This window comes from Lethenteron reissneri, chromosome 64 (genome assembly GCF_015708825.2).
Source record: "Lethenteron reissneri isolate LAM-NWPU_2019-01 chromosome 64, ASM1570882v1, whole genome shotgun sequence".
Lineage (NCBI taxonomy): Eukaryota > Metazoa > Chordata > Hyperoartia > Petromyzontiformes > Petromyzontidae > Lethenteron > Lethenteron reissneri.
The window spans coordinates 12,920,577-12,941,093 of NC_083842.1; the positions used below are offsets into that span (position 1 = coordinate 12,920,577).

A 20,517-nucleotide genomic window follows, 5' to 3' on the forward strand; every position below is an offset into this window, starting at 1 on the left:
GTGGTGTGCGTGTGGTGTGTGTGTGTGGGGTGTGTGCGGTGCGTGTCGTGTGTGTGTTTGTGGTGTGTGCGTGTGGGGTGCGTGTGTGTGGTGTGTGTGGGGTGTGTGTGGGGTGTGTGTGCGTGGGGTGTGTGGGGTGTGTGGGGTGTGTGTGGGATGTGTGCGTGGGGTGTGTGGAGTGTGTGTGGTGTGTGTGTGAGTGGGGTGTGTGGGGTGTGTGTGGTGTGTGTGTGCGTGTGGTGTGTTAGAATTATCCCTGCGCGTGCTTACTACCTCCCCCACCTGCCACGTGCCCACGTGCGCACGCGCGTGCGTGTGTGTGCGTGCGCGTACTGGAGGGCATGGTGCGGGCTGTGACGGCCAGCGTGGCGGGTCCCAGGCCGTGTCCGGAGCGCGCCGCCAGACGGAAGCTGTAGAGCGTGTTGGGCTTGAGGCCCTCCAGGAGGTACGTCATGGTGGGGTCGAACGTCACCACCTGCTGCTGGTGGCGGCCGGCCAGCCAGCCCGACGCACGCGCACACGCACACGCACGCACACAGACACGCACGCACACAGACACGCACGCACACAGACACGCACGCACACAAACACGCACGCAGCTTCATTCGCCCGTCGGTTGCTCGCGAATTAGCATCTCGATTTAGGCTGGAGGAGGAAATCCGATGAGCTCTGAAGCTCTTTGTCACGGATGTCCAGCATAAGGTGTCGCGCTCGTCACGCACGCACGCGCGACCGCGCGCACAAAATGCTCGCCACAAATGAACCCGAAATACCTCGCTGCTGATTTCGTCAGGGAGCGTAAAACATCAACATCGTCACGCGAACTCCGGTCATCCTCGCAGCAGCAGCAGCAGCCCCAGCACCAGCAGCAGCAGCAGCAGCGGCGGCAGCAGCAGCAGCAGCGGCAGCAGCAGCAGCAGCAAGAGCGGCAGCAGCAGCGGCGGCTTTTGTCTCGGCCGTCGATCAAAGACGGAGGTCACCGCTGCGTCACACCTCTGCCCACGCGCGTTACGCGACAGCAACGGTGCCCCGTTGCCGGTCACGTGTCGATCTCAACGCTCCCGTCGCAGCCACGAACTCGTGCACGGACACCACGATGCCGTCCGCGCTCGCTCACCGCCATCCCACGTACTCACACCGCCGTCCCATGCACTCTCACCACCATTCTGCGCGCGTATCCACGTTGGACTTCTTTCGCATATCGTACGTAAATTTCGATTTAAAGCTTTCGTGACTGCAGGGATTCATCTTCTTGGTTCTTTCGGTAAAGTCACGTAGAATGGAAATAATAAAATAATAAAAATAAAACATAATAAAATAATTCTCACGACGTTTCGGCCACAACGCAAGCAGCCGTCCTCAGGTGGAGAACAGGTCTGTCGAGAAGACTCATTCAGACGCTGTCTTCCCGACAGACCTGCTCTCCACATGAGGACGGCTGCTTGCGTTGTGGCCGAAACGTCGTGAGAATTGTATTTTATTATGTTTTCTTTTCGTTATTTTATTATTTCCATTCTACGTGATGACTTTACCGAAAGAACCAAGAAGATATCGTACGTAGCCAACCGCGCGAATCGGAGGTGCGGGGCGGAGCGGGGGGGAAGGATAACCAGAAGATTCTTGACTCGAGGACAGATCGCCGCCGCTACTCATCTCTCCCCGGTACCGTCACACTCCGTGCCTCTCCTGTGCCGCACCGCACTCTGCCTAGCGAGTAAACCCGCTCGCCTCGAGGTAACATTTGCATGCGATTTGCACGAGCAACTAATTCCAAGCGCCGAGCGTAAAAATAGAATCTCATCAACGAGTCGTTCGCGGAGGGGCCTCAAGCCACTGTTGACTTTTTCGCAAAGTTGTACTCAATTTATCAACCGCCCCCCCCCCCCCCCCCGGGCACGGAGGGTTGGTGATAGGAACATGGATCTAGACAGCACCTCGGTGATCTGTCAGCCTGGCCTCACTCCGGCTCACTGATGAGTTGTTAACTACCTCGCCTGGTATACAGGAGGTCGTGGGTTCGATCTCGACCCTGACGATGCCTGCTGCTGTAGATTTGGAGTTTGCGTGTCTCTCTCTCTCTCATCATCATCACGGTGGCTAGGAGATGTTGACTACCTCGCCTGGTGTACAGGAGGTCGTGGGTTCGATCTCGCCCCTGACGATGCCTGCTGCTCTATATTTGGAGTTTGTGTGTCTCTCTCTCATCATCATCACGGTGGCTAGGAGATGTTGACTACCTCGCCTGGTGTACAGGAGGTCGTGGGTTCGATCTCGACCCTGACGATGCCTGCTGCTGTATATTTGGAGTTTTTGTGTGTCTCTCTCCCCGTGGTCACGTGGATTTTTCTCCGGGTCCTCCGGTTTTTTTAGAGTCGACGTCACGGCGTTTAGAGTATTTGGCTGCTGCCATGCATGTCCACGTGATGAGCCACTTCGTTGGGCTATCATCATGTGTGGCAGCCAGGCGGCTTCTGAAAAAAAGCTTTATAGCTAAGTGGGCCTTAACTGTTCAATAGTTTTAGTTTAATATTCCATCTCCTCCTCCTCCTCCACCTTCCACCTACTCCTCCTCCCTGCCTCCGCAGCCTTCTCCACCCCGCTCGCCTCCCTCCACTCCACGAACTCTGGCTCCCTCCACCTCGCTCCCAGGATCTGCTGCTCTTTCAGCCGTGCGAGTCTATGTAGGTTTGCGGGTCTCTGTGCTAGTCTATGGGTCTCTATCTAAGTCAATGGGCCTCTGTTATTCTGTGCGCCTCTGTGAAGTCCATGGGTCTCAGTGCTAGTCTACTGTGTGTCTCTCTCTCTCTCTCCGCGTGTCTCTCCGTGTGTCTCTCAGCGTGTCTCTCCGCGTCTCTCTCTCTCCCCAGCGGGCGCTCTTCAAAGTCGGTTCGCCGGTGCGATTGCACCAATCAGAGGCGGCGGCAAAGAGCGGAGAGTCGAGCGCGGACGAGTAGCGGAGAGTGGAAATCGGTGGAGAGCCGGAGAAAAGGAAGGATGTTTAAACCCGGTACACCAACATCCCCCAGTAGTACCTCTTGCCCTGGCTGTGGCTACTGCACCGGTGGCATCTCAGGGAGCCCCCTGTCCAGCCGAACCAACCGCCCCCAGCTGCCCCCAAATTTTTTGCTCACGGCAAGCTTGCGCTCTCACATGAGCCTGACATGGTGGTGGTGGCTCTCCCCAGAACCACATTTGTTTTCGAGTATTGGATAAAAGTCAGCAGCATTGTCACTTTCCGCGGCCACAGACATCGCATTACCTCCTCTCTCTCCTCTCTCTCGTTACAGATCGCCGGGGAACATAGGCCTGCCCGCCGGGCGGGCGGCCGGGCGAGCGGGGTGATTTAACATCATCCGTAAGCGTTATTGAGGTTATTTTTTTTTGGTTGAAAAAAGATCGATCGTTTAATTCGCGCGTGCGGGCGTTTCTGCGATGATTTTCCGTCACCGCTAATTCCTCGCTGGCCCCCCCCCGCCCTCCCGCCCACCCCCCCGTGATTATCACCACCCCCTAGCTCCCCCCCCCCCTCTGCCATCATCAAATCCTGTCCGTGCCATCGACAAAGGAGCCGCTTCGAGGATGGTGGGTGGGGGGGCCGTTATCGTCACCGGAAGGATGTGGACTTTCAACTAACAGGGTGAGGGAGCGGGAAGGGATGATAGGCAGTTAACATCTCGCCACGGTGGCTACGAGATGTTAACCACCTCGCCTGGTGTGCAGGAGGTCGTGGGTTCGATCCCGACCCTGACGACGCCTGCTGCTGTATGTTTGGAGTTTGTGTGTCTCTCTCTCTCTCATCATCACGGTGGCTAGGAGATGTTAACTACCTCGCCTGGTATATAGGAGGTCGTGGGTTTGATCCCGACCCTGATGACGCCTTCTGTATATTTGGAGTTTGCGTGTCTCTCTCTCTCTCATCATCATCATCACGGTGGCTAGGAGATGTTAACTACCTCGCCTGATATATAGGAGGTCGTGATTTCGATCCTGACCCTGATGATACCTGCTGTATGTTTGGAGTTTGTGTGTGTCTCTCTCTCTCATCATCACGGTGGCTAGGAGATGTTAACTACCTCGCCTGATATATAGGAGGTCGTGATTTCGATCCTGACCCTGATGACGCCTGCTGTATGTTTGTAGTTTGTGTGTCTCTCTCTCTCTCATCATCACGGTGGCTAGGAGATGTTAACTACCTCGCCTGATATATAGGAGGTCGTGGGTTCGATCCCGACCCTGATGACGCCTGCTGCTGTATGTTTGTAGTTTGTGTGTCTCTCTCTCTCCCTCTCTCCCCGTGGTCGCGTGGATTTTTCTCGGGGCTCCTCCGTTCGTTTCCCCTCCACATTTGAGAATCGACGTCGCACGTTTTTAAGAGTTACTTGGATCATGGGACCTCCTTTGCCAGTACCAAAATATACCAATAGGGTTTTTCCCCTTTTTTCTGGCAACAAAACTGACACCTTTTGCAAGGAATCATGTCTACATTAACCGCAATACTTGCAGTCAAATGCAAACAAAAAAACAATACTCTGGTAATTTATGCATTGTCTTTGAAACTGATTGGTCCACACCAGAGACAGCTGTCTCCTTGCAAAAGGTGTCAGTTTTGTTGCCAGAAAAAAGGGGAAAAACCCTATTGGTATAGTTACTTGGATGCCGTGAATTTCCCCGTGCTGACGACGATGAGCCACTTCGCCGAGGCTATCGCTTGCGGCCAGGTCGCTTCGGAAAAAAAGGCTGCGTAAGCTCACCGGGGCCTTACCCTGGTGGTAAGTAAAAACAACGACAAGTTTAAGAGCGGAGTCAATAATTACACTGGTCAACAACAAAAAAACATTTTTTTCTGGCCTGGACTTTTGCAGCTGTTCTAGACTAATTTCAGGGTGCCGATTCCAAATCTGGTCTCAGATTTGCTCTATCACATCTCATTTTTATGCTATCGGCATACCCCATTTTCATTGATTTTACCCGAAATTAACTCTGTCACTTATGATTGCAAGTTGTTGCGAGTCAGTGACTGCTTTAGCGTTAAAATATGGTGCTGTATTTTTAGGATAGTGTGTTTATAATATCATTTTATGTAGATATCCACATTTATTTAATATTTTTCTTCCGCAGTTTTTATTGAAAATGCAATATTTGATATCTCAAAAACCTGATGTAATAGACAAAAACTGATGCCACATTTGGAATCAGCACCCCCCCAAAATTACATTAAAACCGATGGAATACCTTGTGCCAGAAAAAGTGTGTTGACCAGTGTAATCTACGTCGTGGGGCGTCTTCCATCGGTCATATAACGAAAGCCGACGAAAGAGCATAAGACTGCGAGGTCCCTGGGGAAGGGGGGGGGGGGCGGATTCATCGTTGTCACAGCGTCTTTAGCGGCGAAACTTTTACTTCATTTGCGTCCTCTCCTGAGTTATATTCCAATTGGGCTTTTGTCACGAGCGGTTAGAAGAAGACGATTTCGCGTGCTTTTCGTTTACGACCGTTAACAACAAAAAATAAAGAACGCCTCGTTCGTTAGTCCCGCGATATCCCCCTAAGGCGCCCGCTGCACGTACTCGGTTCAACCACGAAAGAGGCTTTCGGGACCGATATCATCCATAATAGAGGTCTTTTTTGTTGTTGGGTTCGATCGCGTAAATATATACAAATGTGTCGTTAAACCCGCCATCACTTAGTAAGGTTTGTCCCGTAAACAGAACTTGGCCAATTCGTTCCTCGTACAGCTTCATCAGGCGAATGGTGGTGGGTTTGACGACACGGTGAAATATTTACGCGATCTAACCCGATAAAACACCTGTATTGTGCACGTGCGAGCAACCCGTGTAACCAATCGGCGCGAGCTCAGAAAAGCCGTGGATCTCGACGGGCGTCTCGACGGCGAAGCCGGGCCGCCCTCATTTGTGCGAACGAGAGGCTCGCCGTACTGGCCGGTGTCTTGAGATCTCCATCCGGTTTAGAGACTCGAATCTCGAAATTGACAGATTCACCGCGTGGGCTTGCGCGACCGATGTTATTCAGCGACCATCGGGCGCTGGCACAGACGCGCGAGAGAGATGGGTGACGCGTGGGGGTAGGCAAGAAGGGCGCTGACTGTTCGTCAGGCTGACACAGGCGCGCGAGAGAGAGAGATGGGTGACGCGTGGGGGTAGGCAAGAAGGACCCTGACTGTTCGTCAGGCTGGCACAGACGCGCGAGAGAGAGAGATGGGTGACGCGTGGGGGTAGGCAAGAAGGGCGCTGACTGTTCGTCAGGCTGACACAGGCACGCGAGAGAGAGATGGGTGACGCGCGGGGGTAGGCAAGAAGGGCGCTGACTGTTCGTCAGGCTGACACAGGCGCGCGAGAGAGAGAGATGGGTGACGCGTGGGGGTAGGCAAGAAGGGTGCTGACTGTTCGTCAGGCTGACACAGGCACACGAGAGAGAGATGGGTGACGCGTGGGGGTAGGCAAGAAGGGTGCTGACTGTTCGTCAGGCTGACACAGGCACACGAGAGAGAGATGGGTGACGCGTGGGGGTAGGCAAGAAGGGCGCTGACTGTTCGTCAGGCTGGCACAGGCACGAGAGAGAGATGGGTGACGCGCGGGGGTAGGCAAGAAGGGCGCTGACTGTTCGTCAGGCTGACACAGGCACACGAGAGAGAGATGGGTGACGCGTGGGGGTAGGCAAGAAGGGCGCTGACTGTTCGTCAGGCTGACACAGGCACGCGAGAGAGAGATGGGTGACGCGCGGGGGTAGGCAAGAAGGGTGCTGACTGTTCGTCAGGCTGACACAGGCACACGAGAGAGAGATGGGTGACGCGCGGGGGTAGGCAAGAAGGGTGCTGACTGTTCGTCAGGCTGACACAGGCACACGAGAGAGAGATGGGTGACGCGTGGGGGTAGGCAAGAAGGGTGCTGACTGTTCGTCAGGCTGACACAGGCACACGAGAGAGAGATGGGTGACGCGTGGGGGTAGGCAAGAAGGGCGCTGACTGTTCGTCAGGCTGGCACAGGCACACGAGAGAGAGATGGGTGACGCGTGGGGGTAGGCAAGAAGGGTGCTGACTGTTCGTCAGGCTGACTCAGGCGCGCGAGAGAGAGATGGGTGACGCGTGGGGGTAGGCAAGAAGGGCGCTGACTGTTCGTCAGGCTGACTCAGGCGCGCGAGAGAGAGATGGGTGACGCGTGGGGGTAGGCAAGAAGGGCGCTGACTGTTCGTCATGCTGACACAGGCGCGAGAGAGAGAGATGGGTGACGCGTGGGGGTAGGCAAGAAGGGCGCTGACTGTTCGTCAGGCTGGCACAGGCGCGAGAGAGAGAGATGGGTGACGCGTGGGGGTAGGCAAGAAGGGTGCTGACTGTTCGTCATGCTGACACAGGCGCACGAGAGAGAGAGATGGGTGACGCGTGGGGGTAGGCAAGAAGGGCGCTGACTGTTCGTCAGGCTGGCACAGGCGCGAGAGAGAGAGATGGGTGACGCGTGGGGGTAGGCAAGAAGGGCGCTGACTGTTCGTCAGGCTGACACAGGCGCGCGAGAGAGAGAGATGGGTGACGCGTGGGGGTAGGCAAGAAGGGCGCTGACTGTTCGTCATGCTGACACAGGCGCACGAGAGAGAGAGATGGGTGACGCGTGGGGGTAGGCAAGAAGGGTGCTGACTGTTCGTCAGGCTGACACAGGCACACGAGAGAGAGAGATGGGTGACGCGCGGGGGTAGGCAAGAAGGGCGCTGACTGTTCGTCAGGCTGGCACAGGCGCGCGAGAGAGAGAGATGGGCGGCGGCGGCGGCGGCGGCGGCGGGTACCTCGCTGGCGGTGGTCGCGGTGCCGTCGCCGGGCCGGTATGCGAGCTCGTACTTGAGGATGCCCTCCTGCCGCGGCGGGGTCCACGTGAGAAGCACGCTGCTCGCCGACTCGGCCTCCGCCTTCAGGTTGATGGGCTGGTTGGGCACTGCCACGCGCAACAGAGACGCCCCGCCGGGCAACCCGCGCCGCGTGAGCCTCGCACGGTCCTGTCGGTGGGCGCGCGGCGTCGTTTTCACCGGCGCAAATCGACGGGCGCGCGCGCACACGCAGGCCGCCCTCACCTCCCTCCTGCGTGCGTATGCGCAGCTCGGGCGAGAACGGCCCGTCGCCCACCGACGTGTAGGCGAGCACGCGCACCGCGTAGTCCACCTGCGGCGTCAGGTCGCGGATCGTGGCCAGCATGACGTCGCTCGTGTCCGAGTGCTTCCACGTGTGCACCTGCGGGGTCCACCGTCGTCATCACCATCGTTATCACCATCATTGTCGTCATTGCCGTCATCACCTTCATCATCATCACCATCATCATCACCGACATCATCATCATCTCCGTCGTCGTCGTCATCATCATTGTCGTCATCATCAACATCGTCATTGTCGTCATTATCATCACCATCATCACCGTCATCATCATAATCACTGTCATCACCGTCATCATCACCCTCATTGTTGTCATTGCCGTCATCACCTTCATCATCATTATCATCATCACCAACATCATCATCATCACCGTCGTCATCATCATCATTGTCGTCATTATCATCACCGTCATCATCATCATCATCACCGTCATCATCATCACCCCCGTCATTGTAGTCATCATCTTCATCATCACAGTCATCATCATCATCACCACCGTCATCATCATCATTGTCGTCATTGCCGTCATTGCCGTCATCACCTTGATCATCATCATCACCGACATCATCATCATCACCGTCATCATCATCATCATCACCTTCATCATCACCGTCATCATTGTCATCATCATCACCGTCATTGTCGTCGTCATCATCTTCATCATCACCGTCATCATCATCATCATCATCACCACCGTCATCATCATCATCACTGTCATTGTCGTCGTCATCGTCGCAATCACCAACTCGCCGAGGACTCTTGCGGGGGATTTTCTTTGTTTTAAACCGCCGTCCCGGGTTTTCCAACGACAACAAAAAAACTAAACCGCAGGCCGAAAAGTGTCGACAAAATAACGGCCGACAAAGACCAAGACGTCTCCCGGGAAGAGACGTCTGACTCGCGTTTCATCGGCGGAATCCTCCCCCAGCCTCCACCCCGCCCACCGGCAAAATATTTGAATATTTTTGTTGTCCACGCGAACGGAGCGGCCTTTGAGCTTTCACAGCAGCGGCGGCGGCAACGGCGGCTGGAGAGAGCGCGGTGTTTTTGAAAAGCGAAAGAACAACAAAAGGAGCACTCAGGATAAAAAAACATTCCGCTGCCCTGAAACGTTGAGACTCAGATGGCGGCAAATGGGGGGGGGGGGGGGGGGGGGGGAGAGAGGAGAGGGACGGGGAGGGGAGCTACTCAACGCACGCGCGAATCACACAATGAGTTCCATATTCTTAGGTTTTTTCGGTAAAGTCACGTAGGTAAAACATTAAAATTAATAAAAGTAAAATAAAATAAAAATCACGACGTTTCGGAGGCAACACAAACTTCCGTCTTCAGGTGGAACCGTCACAGCCACGACAGCTGTATCAGCTTTTATTTTACTTTTATTAATTTTAATGTTTTTACCTACGTGACTTTACCGAAAAAACCTAAGAATATGAATCCTTGCAGTCACCAAAGCTTCAAATCTAGAAACAATGAGTTCCATTTGCGAATGCACAGTTCACCCCTTTACGGGTGGCGTGGCTTTAAAAAGAAAAAAAACCCCACCACGTTTTCCGGATCGTACGCCCGGGGTGGCGTGAGGTGGGGTTGGGGGCCCTAATTGGGGGCCTTTGACCCGGCCGATGACCTCCGTGCGAAGGTCGTACAATATGATATACCGATTGTGAATGATGATGGTGGTGGTGATGATGCCGCTGCTGCTTATTATGGGAAACAAAACAACCAGTAGATACTCGGCTGTGCGCGTTGTTCACAATTGCGATTTTGAGAGGGTGGGGTGGTGGTGCGAAACAGAAGATCGGCGCTGGATACGGCCACATTTGCAAAATGTCAATTTGTTAATTGAATCCATTTCAACGTGGAATTTGTATCGGGGGACTGTGCGGCGTTCTCTCGGCGTGGTCTGGGAACAGTTTGTTTTTGAAGTCGTTTTTTTTTTACCGACCCCTTTCCGAACCTTGGGAACCGACGATGCGCTCCGAACTCATGCGCTTTATTAATTTATGAATTAAGGGGGCACCACGGTGGCAGTGATGTCGCTCAGTAGCTTTGCAGCAGCAATGCTGAGAAAACCCTGGGTGCTAATGGCAAGATAATTATTGTTTTTTTGTCTGCGTTAGGTAGCGTAAGCGTAGCTGCGTCGTACGCCCACCCCACCCAACACAACCTCCAGCTGGTGGCTAGGAGATGTTGACTACCTCGCCTGGTTTACAGGAGGTCGTGGGTTCGATCTAGACCCTGACGATGCCTGCTGCTGTGTATTTGGAGTTTGCGTGTCTCTCTCTCTCATCATCATCACGGTGGCTAGGAGATGTTAACTACCTCGCCTGGTGTACAGGAGGTCGTGGGTTCGATCCCGACCCTGACGACGCCTGCTGCTGTATATTTGGAGTTTGCGTGTCTCTCTCTCTCATCATCATCATCACGGTGGCTAGGAGATGTTAACTACCTCGCCTGGTTTACAGGAGGTCGTGGGTTCGATCTAGACCCTGACGATGCCTGCTGCTGTGTATTTGGAGTTTGCGTGTCTCTCTCATCATCATCACGGTGGCTAGGAGATGTTAACTACCTCGCCTGGTGTACAGGAGGTCGTGGGTTCGATCCCGACCCTGACGACGCCTGCTGCTGTATATTTGGAGCTTGCGTGTCTCTCTCTCTATCATCATCACGGTGGCTAGGAGATGTTAACTACCTCGCCTGGTATACAGGAGGTCGTGGGTTCGATCCCAACTCTGACGCCTGCTCTATATTTGGAGCTTGCGTGTCTCTCTCTCCCCGTGGACAGGTGGACTAATTTTCTCTAGAACTGCTTTTCGTGTCTAGTTTGTCCTTCTGCCCGTACCCCCGATGAGCACGGTTGGCTACGCACGGTGCGAAAGAAGTTCAACGTGCGCGCGTACATACGCCGGTGCAAAAGAGCTTCGTGCCTCATCCGATTCCTCACCAGCCGTAAATAAACATCACGATTCCGACTTAACCACTCGGAAACAACTGGCCCCACGCACCCACGTTAGGACCGAACGCACGCAGCCGAATTCTCTCCCGAAACTCAGAACGGAGGCGAGATGACGAATCTCAACGGGGGAGTTTCCTTGATCACCCCGCGCCCCCCCCCGGGCTAAGGGGCCTCCCCACGGACTGAATGGCCGTTTAGTGCGGCGGCGATGGGTGGCGACGGGTGGCGAATGCGCGATGAAAGTGGCGGTGGCGTCGATGCGTTACCGCAACGAATGTTGGGGGGGGGGGGGGCGGGTGATGGTTTGGCTCCGGTGTTGTAGCAGGCGAGCCTCCGCTAAAGAATCACCATCGGCTCTTGCTGATCGCACCCTCCCCCCGCCCGCCGCTACCCCCCCACCCACCCCTTCCCGTCACCCCGAAGGGCGCCGACTTAATAGAGACTTGTTCGTGACTCGCGATTTAACCCCGGTTAAATATTTAGGGATAAACAACCAGAGATAAACACGCGGGAAACAGTGGGGCGGTGAGGGTGGGCTCCCGCTCTGCTCGTGCTCGCTCGAGGAGAGAGCGTTGACAGCGCTGGGAGTTCACCCACCATCCCAGCGCCCCCACCGCCCTCGATCCTAACTCTGATTTAGCGGCGGTGTTGACATGGCGCGAGCTTCAATTACGCGGCTTGCGGCTCGACGTTGTCGTCACCGCCACCCACCCCCCCCTCCTCCTCCCGTCAACGCCACCGGTGCCGCGGCCACCGCCCGTTCGTAGGTTGCGGCTTTTGCGAAATACGACGGAGATTCCGGTTCTATTTCTAGATTTGAAGCTTTCGTGACTGCAAGAATTCATACGCTTAGGTTTTTTTCCGGTGAAGTCACGTTGGTAAAAAATAGAATTAAAATAAATACAATTAATAATAGAGATAAAATAATAAATCACGACGTTTCGGAGGCAACACAAGCTTCCGTCTTCAGGTGGAACAGTCACAGCACGATTGCCGTATCAAGTAAAGAGAAATCGGGTCTCTTTGGGATTTCTCTTTACTTGATACAGCAATCGTGCTGTGACTGTTCCACCTGACGACGGAAGCTTGTGTTGCCTCCGAAACGTCGTGATTTATTATTTCATTTCTTTCGATAAAGTCACGTAGGTACTGTTGATGTGACTACTATATGTGACTACCCACGTGACCGAAAGAACCAAAGAGTATGGATTCCTGCAGTCACGAAAGCTTCAAATCTAGTTCAACATACACACGATATTACAAAGTCACTGGAGCATTGCAATTTTTAAATATATTATTATTGTTATCATTATCAGAGTTGCTTCTTTTTGTTTGCTTTTTTGACTACTTGTGTTGTGGTTATTGCAAACATGATGCCTTGAATAAAGGTGTCAGTTTTGTACCAGTTTAAAAGGGTAAAAACCTATTACTATTTTAAAATATAGCCTGCGTCCCCCCCCCCACGCACCTCCGATTAGCACAGTCGGCTATGTACGCCGCGAAATAAGTTCAACATATACACACATGCAAGGGAGGAACCCTGCCCAAGGATCTCAGTGGAAGTGGCTCGGCATCTACTGACACAGTCATTATAAACCTCTCTTGATAGATAAAAGATACGTCTCAGGCGCAGAGCTTGAACCCAGAATCTCACAATGTGCTGGCTGAGTGTCTGTGACAAGGCGAATTTTCTAACCTTCCAAGGAACGATATCCCGTGGCCGATTGAAACGAAACGTGCATTTAAATTATTTTGCTGCTATAAATTGTCACACGATAAGCCCCTTCGTCGATCAATCAGTGGGGCTTTACCTCTTAAGATAAAAAAATGGTTTAGTTTTTTTGTGGATATGTTTTGTTAAAGCGATATGTTTACCTTTCTTGAACTTTGCACCGCTTCTTGGTTCTTTCGGTAAAGTCACGTAGAAGGGAAGTAATAAAATAATAAAAATAAAACATTATAAAATAATTCTCACGACATTTCGGCTACAACGCAAGCAGCCGTCTTTACCGAAAAAACCAAGAAGATTCATTTTTAATATTTTATTACTTCCCTTCTACGTGACTTTACCGAAAGAACCAAGAAGATGAATCCCTGCAGTCACGAAAGCTTTACATCGAAATCTTTGCACCGCTATCGCATTTCTGTACTATTTGTTGTTCTGACGTTCTGACCCCGTGGCCCGACTGCACCCCTGTGAACAAGAGCTTTGTAGCTCATCGGATTCCTCAAAGATAAATCCACATTCTGATTTCGAACCGTGCAATATCTTCGGGAGGACGAACTCACTTGATACAGGTAGCGTGCTGTGACGGTCCCACCTGAAGACGGAAGCTTGTGTTGTCTCCCTCCGAAACGTCGTGATTTTTATTTTATTTTGTATTTTACTTTTATTAATTTAAATTTTTTACCTACGTGACTTTACCGAAGAAAAAACCTAAGAATAGGACGAACTCAGTTCGTGTGCACATTTTTTTATTTTTCCAGTTAAGGGCCCCACTGAGCTATGTAGCTCTTATTTACAAGCGAGCAGGCTATCACAAATGACAGCTCCAACAAGTGAGCTCATCATCATCGTCACGTAGACATTTACAGCAGCAGCCAAATAACTCGGAACGCGTGGTGACGTTGAGTCTAAACGTGAAGAAAAAATATGGATGGACCCGGAGAAAAATCCACTGCGATCACGGGGAGAGAGAGACACGCAAACTCCAAATATACAGCAGGCGTCGTCAGGGTCGGAATCGAGCCCACAACTTCCTGTATACCAGGCGAGGTAGTTAACATCTCCCAGCCACCGTGATGTTGATGAGAGGGAGAGAGACACGCAAACTCCAAATATACAGCAATCGTCAGGGTCGGGATCGAACCCACGACCTCCTGTACACCAGGCGAGGTAGTCAACATCTCCCAGCCACCGTGATGTTGATGAGAGGGAGAGAGACACGCAAACTCCAAATATACAGCAGTCGTCAGGGTCGGGATCGAACCCACGACCTCCTGTACACCAGGTGAGGTAGTCAACATCTCCTAGCCACCGTGATGTTGATGAGAGGGAGAGAGACACGCAAACTCCAAATATACAGCAGGCGGTCAGGGTCGGGATCGAACCCACGACCTCCTGTACACCAGGCGAGGTAGTCAACATCTCCTAGCCACCGTGATGTTGATGAGAGAGAGAAAGACACGCAAACTCCAAATATACAGCAGGCGTCAGGGTCGGGATCGAACCCACGACCTCCTGTACACCAGGCGAGGTAGTCAACATCTCCTGGCCACCGTAATGATGATGAGAGAGAGACACACAAACTCCAGATATACAGCAGGCATCGTCAGGGTCGTGATCGAACCCACGACCTCCTGTACACCAGGCGAGGTAGTCAACATCTCCTAGCCACCGTAATGATGATGAGAGAGAGATACGCAAACTCCAAATATACAGGCAGTCGTCAGGGTCAGGATCGAACCCACGACCTCCTGTACACCAGGTGAGGTAGTCAACATCTCCCAGCCACCATGGCGAGATGTGAAGAGCCACCTGGGTTCCCGCATCACGAGCCTGCGAGAGGCGGGGCGACCGGCGACCCGTGGTCATCTGTGGGGGCCCCACCGCGGCGGATGATTACGACGACGCGCACGCAGCGCGCGTGCGAGGAGCGCCATAGCGTGGCCTCGTCCTCCCCTAGGTCGACTCGACTTCCAATGAACACCTGGCACGGTGCGCGCGTGCACCATCATCAGCGGCAGCAGTGGCAGCAGCCGAACCATCCCTCGCCACCCGCCCTCCCGCCCGCCCCCCTCGGCGCCTCTCACCGGCTCCCGGTGCAGCTCCTGCTGCTGCGTGAAGGCGCCGTTCTTGCCGCTCTCGTGCCCCTCGTCGTCACCGTCGTCCTCGTCGTCGGCGCCGCCGCCGCCGGCGTCGCCGTCGTTGTTGTGGTAGAAGACGCGGTAGCCCAGGATGTGCCCGTTGGGCTCCTCGGGCTCTTCCCACGTGACGAGCATGGCCGTGGACGAGATCATGTGCGCCTGCACGTTGCGCGGGGCGCTCGACGGCGCCTGCTCGCCCGTGCGCGTCACCGTGACGCCGCCGGGCGGGCCCCGGCCCACCGTGTTCACGGCCGCCACGCGGAACTCGTACTGCGAGTAGGGGCCCAGGCCGCCGACGGTGTAGCGCGTCGTCGTGACGGTGTCGATCTCCTGCGTGGGGGGGCGGCGGCGGCGGTCAGCGGCAACGCGGGCTCGATTCCCGCTCGCGGACAACGGCGGTTATTTAGACCCGTCCTGGGCCTCCCCTAGGTCGACTCAGCCTCAAATGAGTACCTGGTTGTAGGTGTGTAGTAAGCATCGCCACTGGGGAGACAAAGGCGGCCGGGCGTGGTGCTGGCCACCCACCCACCCCCTCGTGTGCCGTGCCGGCCTTCGTAGGTGCTGCTCGCTAACAGCACTTGCCCCTACAGTCTGTTATGGCTATACGGGGGGTCTTTGTACTTGTTTTTATGTGCGTGTGTACGCGGGCACATTTGTAGGTGCGCGTGTGTACGTGTGTGTATGTACGTGCGTGCGAGTGTGCGTGAGTGCGTGTAGGTGTGTGTATCTACGTGCGTGCGTGAGTGTGTGAGTGCATGCGCCCGAGTGAGTGTGATGGTGTGCGTGTATTTGCGTGCGCGCGAGTGCATCATTGATCATCGTGTGGAAATCGAGCACCCACAGACACAACAACCTCCCTCACCACCACCACAATCATCGACACACACACACAACAACCTCCCTCACCACCACCACCGCCACCACCACAATCATCGACACACACACACAACAACCTCCCTCACCAACACCACCACAATTATCGAAACACACACACTGCCACAACCTCCCTCACCACCACTGCCACCGCCACCACCACCATCGACACACACACAGACAACCTCTCTCACCACCACCACAATCATCGACACACACACACACAGACAACCTCTCTCACCGCCACCACCACCATCGACACACACACAGACAACCTCCCTCACCACCACCACCACAATTATCGACACACACACACTGCCACAACCTCCCTCACCACCACTGCCATCGCCACCACCACCATCGACACACACACAGACAACCTCTCTCACCACCACCATCATCGACACACACACACAGACAACCTCTCTCACCGCCACCACCACCATCGACACACACACAGACAACCTCCCTCACCACCACCACCACCACCATCGACACACACACACACACAGACACACACACAGACACACACACAGACACACACACAGACACACACACCTCCCTCACCACCACCACCACCGACACACACACAGACACACACACAGACACACACAGACACACACACAGACACACACACAGACACACACACAGACACACACACAGACACACACACACAACAACCACCTCCCTCACCACCACCGCGACGAGCGGTGAGCGCTCACCTGGAAGGGTGCTGTGGGTTCCGACGGCGCGGCCGGCGCTGGCCTCGCCCGCGTCCCCGTGGTGGTGCCGCCACCACCGCCACCGCCACCACCACCGCCGTGGCCGGCGTGCCGCGGGCGGTAGAGCAGCGTGTAGTGACTCACGCGCTCCGTGTTGCCCGAGTCCCACGTCAGCGTCACGCTCGTCGGAGTCGTCTCCGTCACCACGGGGGCGCCCGGCGGGCGCGGCAGGGCTGGTGGTGAGGGGGTGGTGAGGGGGCGGTGAGGGGGTGAGGGGTGGGGGGTGGGGGGGGTGAGCGGTGGTGGGGGGGGGTCACATGCAGACCGGCGGCGTCGTCACTGGTGGTGAAGGAGGCGGCCGTGCCGGTGGCGGTCACGGGCGGCGAGATCACCGGTAGCAAAGGCAAAGATACCCCACACCCCCACCCCGTATAGCCTCAAGAGGCTGTTGGGGCAAGTGCCGATAGCGAGCCCACCACCACACACCCACACAAAGATCCCCCGTATAGCCTCACCAGGCTGTTGGGGTAAGCGCTGTTAGCGAGCACTCTCCCACACGGACACACACACACCCACACACAACCACACAGAGATTCCCCGTATAACCTCAACAGGCTTTTGGGTCACGTTCGCCACAAACACGATTCGAACGGCGTCTGAAACGCGACCGCCGTACTCACTCGAGGAAGCCCCGGGGTTTGGGAGGGAGGGTGCTGCTGAGCCCATCGGACAAAACAAAAAAATGAACCCGTAAAAACAAAGTTTTTCTCTCTAAACCCTTTATATGCGTGGCGGCTAGAGTCCTCTCGTCCTCTGGCTTGAGATGGCTGCCATTTAGGGGTCAGATGATTGTCTGCCAGCATTAAGCAATTGGTAATTTAATATTAAATTTTTTTCCCTAAACAGTGTAAAATTTAGGAATTTCTTTTCACGAAAATTAATTGTCTCGCACAACGAGCCTGTGTGGAAAATGTCAGCTCGATTGGATCACGGGAAGTGGGTTAAAAACGACCGAAAGATTTGCACGGTCGTAAGCAAGCAAGCAAGCACACGAGCAAGCAAGCGAACTTAATATAAAGGATTTAAAAAGAACGCCGCCACCGCCGTTGACGACGAGAGCCATCCGCGTGTCCGCCCGCGCGTTCATCGCCCACACGGGTTTTGATTGCTTACCCGTACCCGGCCGCACCAGGGTCGCAAATGGGTACCCGTACCCGGCCGGGTACTGGTACCCGTTCCCTACCCGTACCCTACCCGAAATTAGTGAAATTAGTGACAAACGGTTACTCTGTCTCCTCGACAGACCTGTTCTCCACCTGAGGACGGCTACTTGCGTTGTGGCCGAAACGTCGTGAGAATTATTTTATAATGTTTTATTTTTATTATTTTCTTATTTCTATTCTACGTGACTTTACCGAAAGAACCAAGAAGAAGACGGTGACTCACCAGTGACTCACGGCCTACCCGTACCCGTACCCGGCCGCACCAGGGTTGCAAACGGGTACCCGTACCTGGCCGGGTACGGGTAGCCGGGTATCGTGTAGGGTACGGGTATCGGGTACCCGATTGCGACCTCTGCCGGTCCATCAGCTCGCGCTCGCCCCCCTCCCGTAAGCCCCTGTCCGGCCACGCCGCCGAGCCAACGGCCCCCATCAATCTATCCCGCCGAGTTCCGCACGCGCGCATGGACGCGTGCGCGAGGGCAGGCACCAACACCGCGGGTCGCGCACCGCAGCCGTTACGCCGATCGATTCGTCGTAGGTCCGAAGGCGAAACGCTCGCGCACGCAGAGGCAACCACCACCCCCCCAACCCTCACCCACCACGCACCAGGCGCAGATTTGAGGCCGAGTCGACCTAGGGGAAGGCCCGGGACAAGGTGAGAAAATCGTCGCCGGCGATGGTGGTGGCCCTGACGGGGATCGAACCCCGGGTGGCCGGGTTTGGAGCGCACTGACCGCTACACTACGGCTCACCCCAATAAACACGGCTCACCACGCGCACGCACGTCCATGACGTGCAGTGCGCTGTACCTGTCCTTTGGTGAATGTGTGTTCGTGGTGCTGATGTCTGTTAGCAGAGCACATCCGTACATCAGCCACTGTTATTCTTTTCACACACATACACATATGGGATTGTTACATTCTCCATCTATAAGTCAGGGAGAATGTTCAGGCTGCCCTTTCCACGAAGAAAGACTGCAGCATGAAATGTTATCGTGCTCTCTGTGTGTGCGCGTGCGTGTGGGTGTCTGTGTGTGTGCGTGTATGGAGTGGGGAGCGGTGGTGTAGCAGTTAGCGCTACGCTGCGCTATGAACCTGGCGACCTGGGTTTGATTCCCGCTCACGGCCAACACCACAGTGACGATTATATTATCTGAACCGGTCCTGGGCCTCCCCTAGGTCAACTCAGCTTCAAATGAGTACCTGGTGCGATGTGTAAACATCGCCACTGGGGAGACAAATGCGGTCGGGCGTGGTGCTGGCCACCCACCCCCTTGTGTACCGTTCCGGCCTTCATAGGTGCTCGCTAACAGCACTTGCCCCTACAGTCTGTTAAGGCTATATGGGGGATCTTTGTCTCTGTGTGGGTGTCTGTGTGTGTATACTCTCTCTATGGAGGAGAGTCGTGAAGGACGCTGCTACTGGGCAGTTGGAGGCAGTCGCCCTCCAGCAACGACGGAGGGCAGAGGAGCGACGCTCACAACAATGAGCGGAGAGCCGAGCGGCTAAAACGTAGCCAGTTGGCAGCAGTGGCGGCTGGTGATATTTATTTTTGGGGGGGCGCATTTTTTTTATTTTATTGAGGGGGGCAAATAAATATAAAGCAGTACCAAAAACCATTTTGACTACTTTAATATAAATTTTGATGATCTTTATTTACATTTCAGACCAAAAGAAGTACCAAAAAGCATGTTTCCTACTTGAACATAAATGTTTCTCTTTTATATACATTTCAGACCAAAGTACCAAAAAGCATGTTTCCTACTTGAACATAAATGTTTCTCTTTTATATACATTTCAGACCAAAGTACCAAAAAGCATGTTTCCTACTTGAACATAAAAACGTTAGTTTCATGCTATTATCAATATGGCTGCGGCTACTTTCATGACGTTTGCATTTGTCAGAGAGATGTTTGAGGTCTCTTACCCCCGTCGTTGTCCACAAAACTTCAGTGCCGACACTTTGAAATAAAAGACAGGGAAAACAAAAAAGAGAATTGCTAACATCACATCCAGCCAGCCACCTCCGTTTCTCATAACAAGCGCGGGTGAAGCTTCGTGTGTAGCTTCGTCCTCTGTCACTGGCCTGCTGCTGGATTGTAAATCGGGTTGGTCCGGTCCGAGATCCTTTATCTTTTTTATTTCTTCCAGCGAAAGCCTTGTGAAAGGGTTTTTTTTGTAAATAAATTACAGAATTTGGATGAACTGCTGCCATTGTTTACACAAAAAATTTGATCAGCCTAGCAAGTGTCAAAGTGGTGTCGCCTTCGCACTCGCAGTAGTGGCCTACAGCGTAAATTTGAATGACAGGTGACGAGAACCAATCAGATTGGATAAAATAACATGTATCCAATTCTGATTGGCCAGGGACGCAACGACTTGCGCCCCGAGGAGAATCTTTAAGAAACCAATTAGAGACCAGCTTCAGGTCACATGCTGTCCGAAAATGTAAAGTCTCACATAGACATCCATTTGTCCGGCGCCCCGCATGAAACACATTGAAAAACATAGAAAATAGTTGACCGATTAAAGCCAGTTTTTATTAAATGCTGATGCTTTTCTTACTACCAGCCGGCACATCGTATGAAAAAAATATTTTATTTATGTATTTTTATATAAATTTTGTATACGTATATTTCTAGAATATTGATGGGGGCGGCGCCCCTGCGCCCTCTATTGACGAGCCGCCACTGGTTGGCAGAGTGATGGGTCACAGCCGGTGGTGCTG

The 20,517-nt window shown here is 53.8% G+C and overlaps 1 protein-coding gene across 3 annotated transcripts in view; it reads right to left on the reverse strand.

The window, feature by feature from the left end:
* LOC133359255 (receptor-type tyrosine-protein phosphatase S-like) overlaps positions 1 to 20,517 on the reverse strand; it is a 228,283-nt gene that overhangs the window by 77,365 nt on the left and 130,401 nt on the right. For 2 of the 3 annotated variants that reach the window (XM_061577734.1, XM_061577732.1), the window contains exons 7-11: positions 16,568 to 16,800; positions 14,919 to 15,302; positions 8,074 to 8,230; positions 7,792 to 7,937; positions 334 to 481 (exon numbers count right to left, since the gene is read on the reverse strand). In XM_061577734.1, the coding sequence (XP_061433718.1) occupies positions 334 to 481; positions 7,792 to 7,937; positions 8,074 to 8,230; positions 14,919 to 15,302; positions 16,568 to 16,800 (1,068 nt within the window). The remainder of the gene's footprint in view (positions 1 to 333; positions 482 to 7,791; positions 7,938 to 8,073; positions 8,231 to 14,918; positions 15,303 to 16,567; positions 16,801 to 20,517) is intronic. The other variant, XM_061577733.1, reaches the window with a different exon arrangement.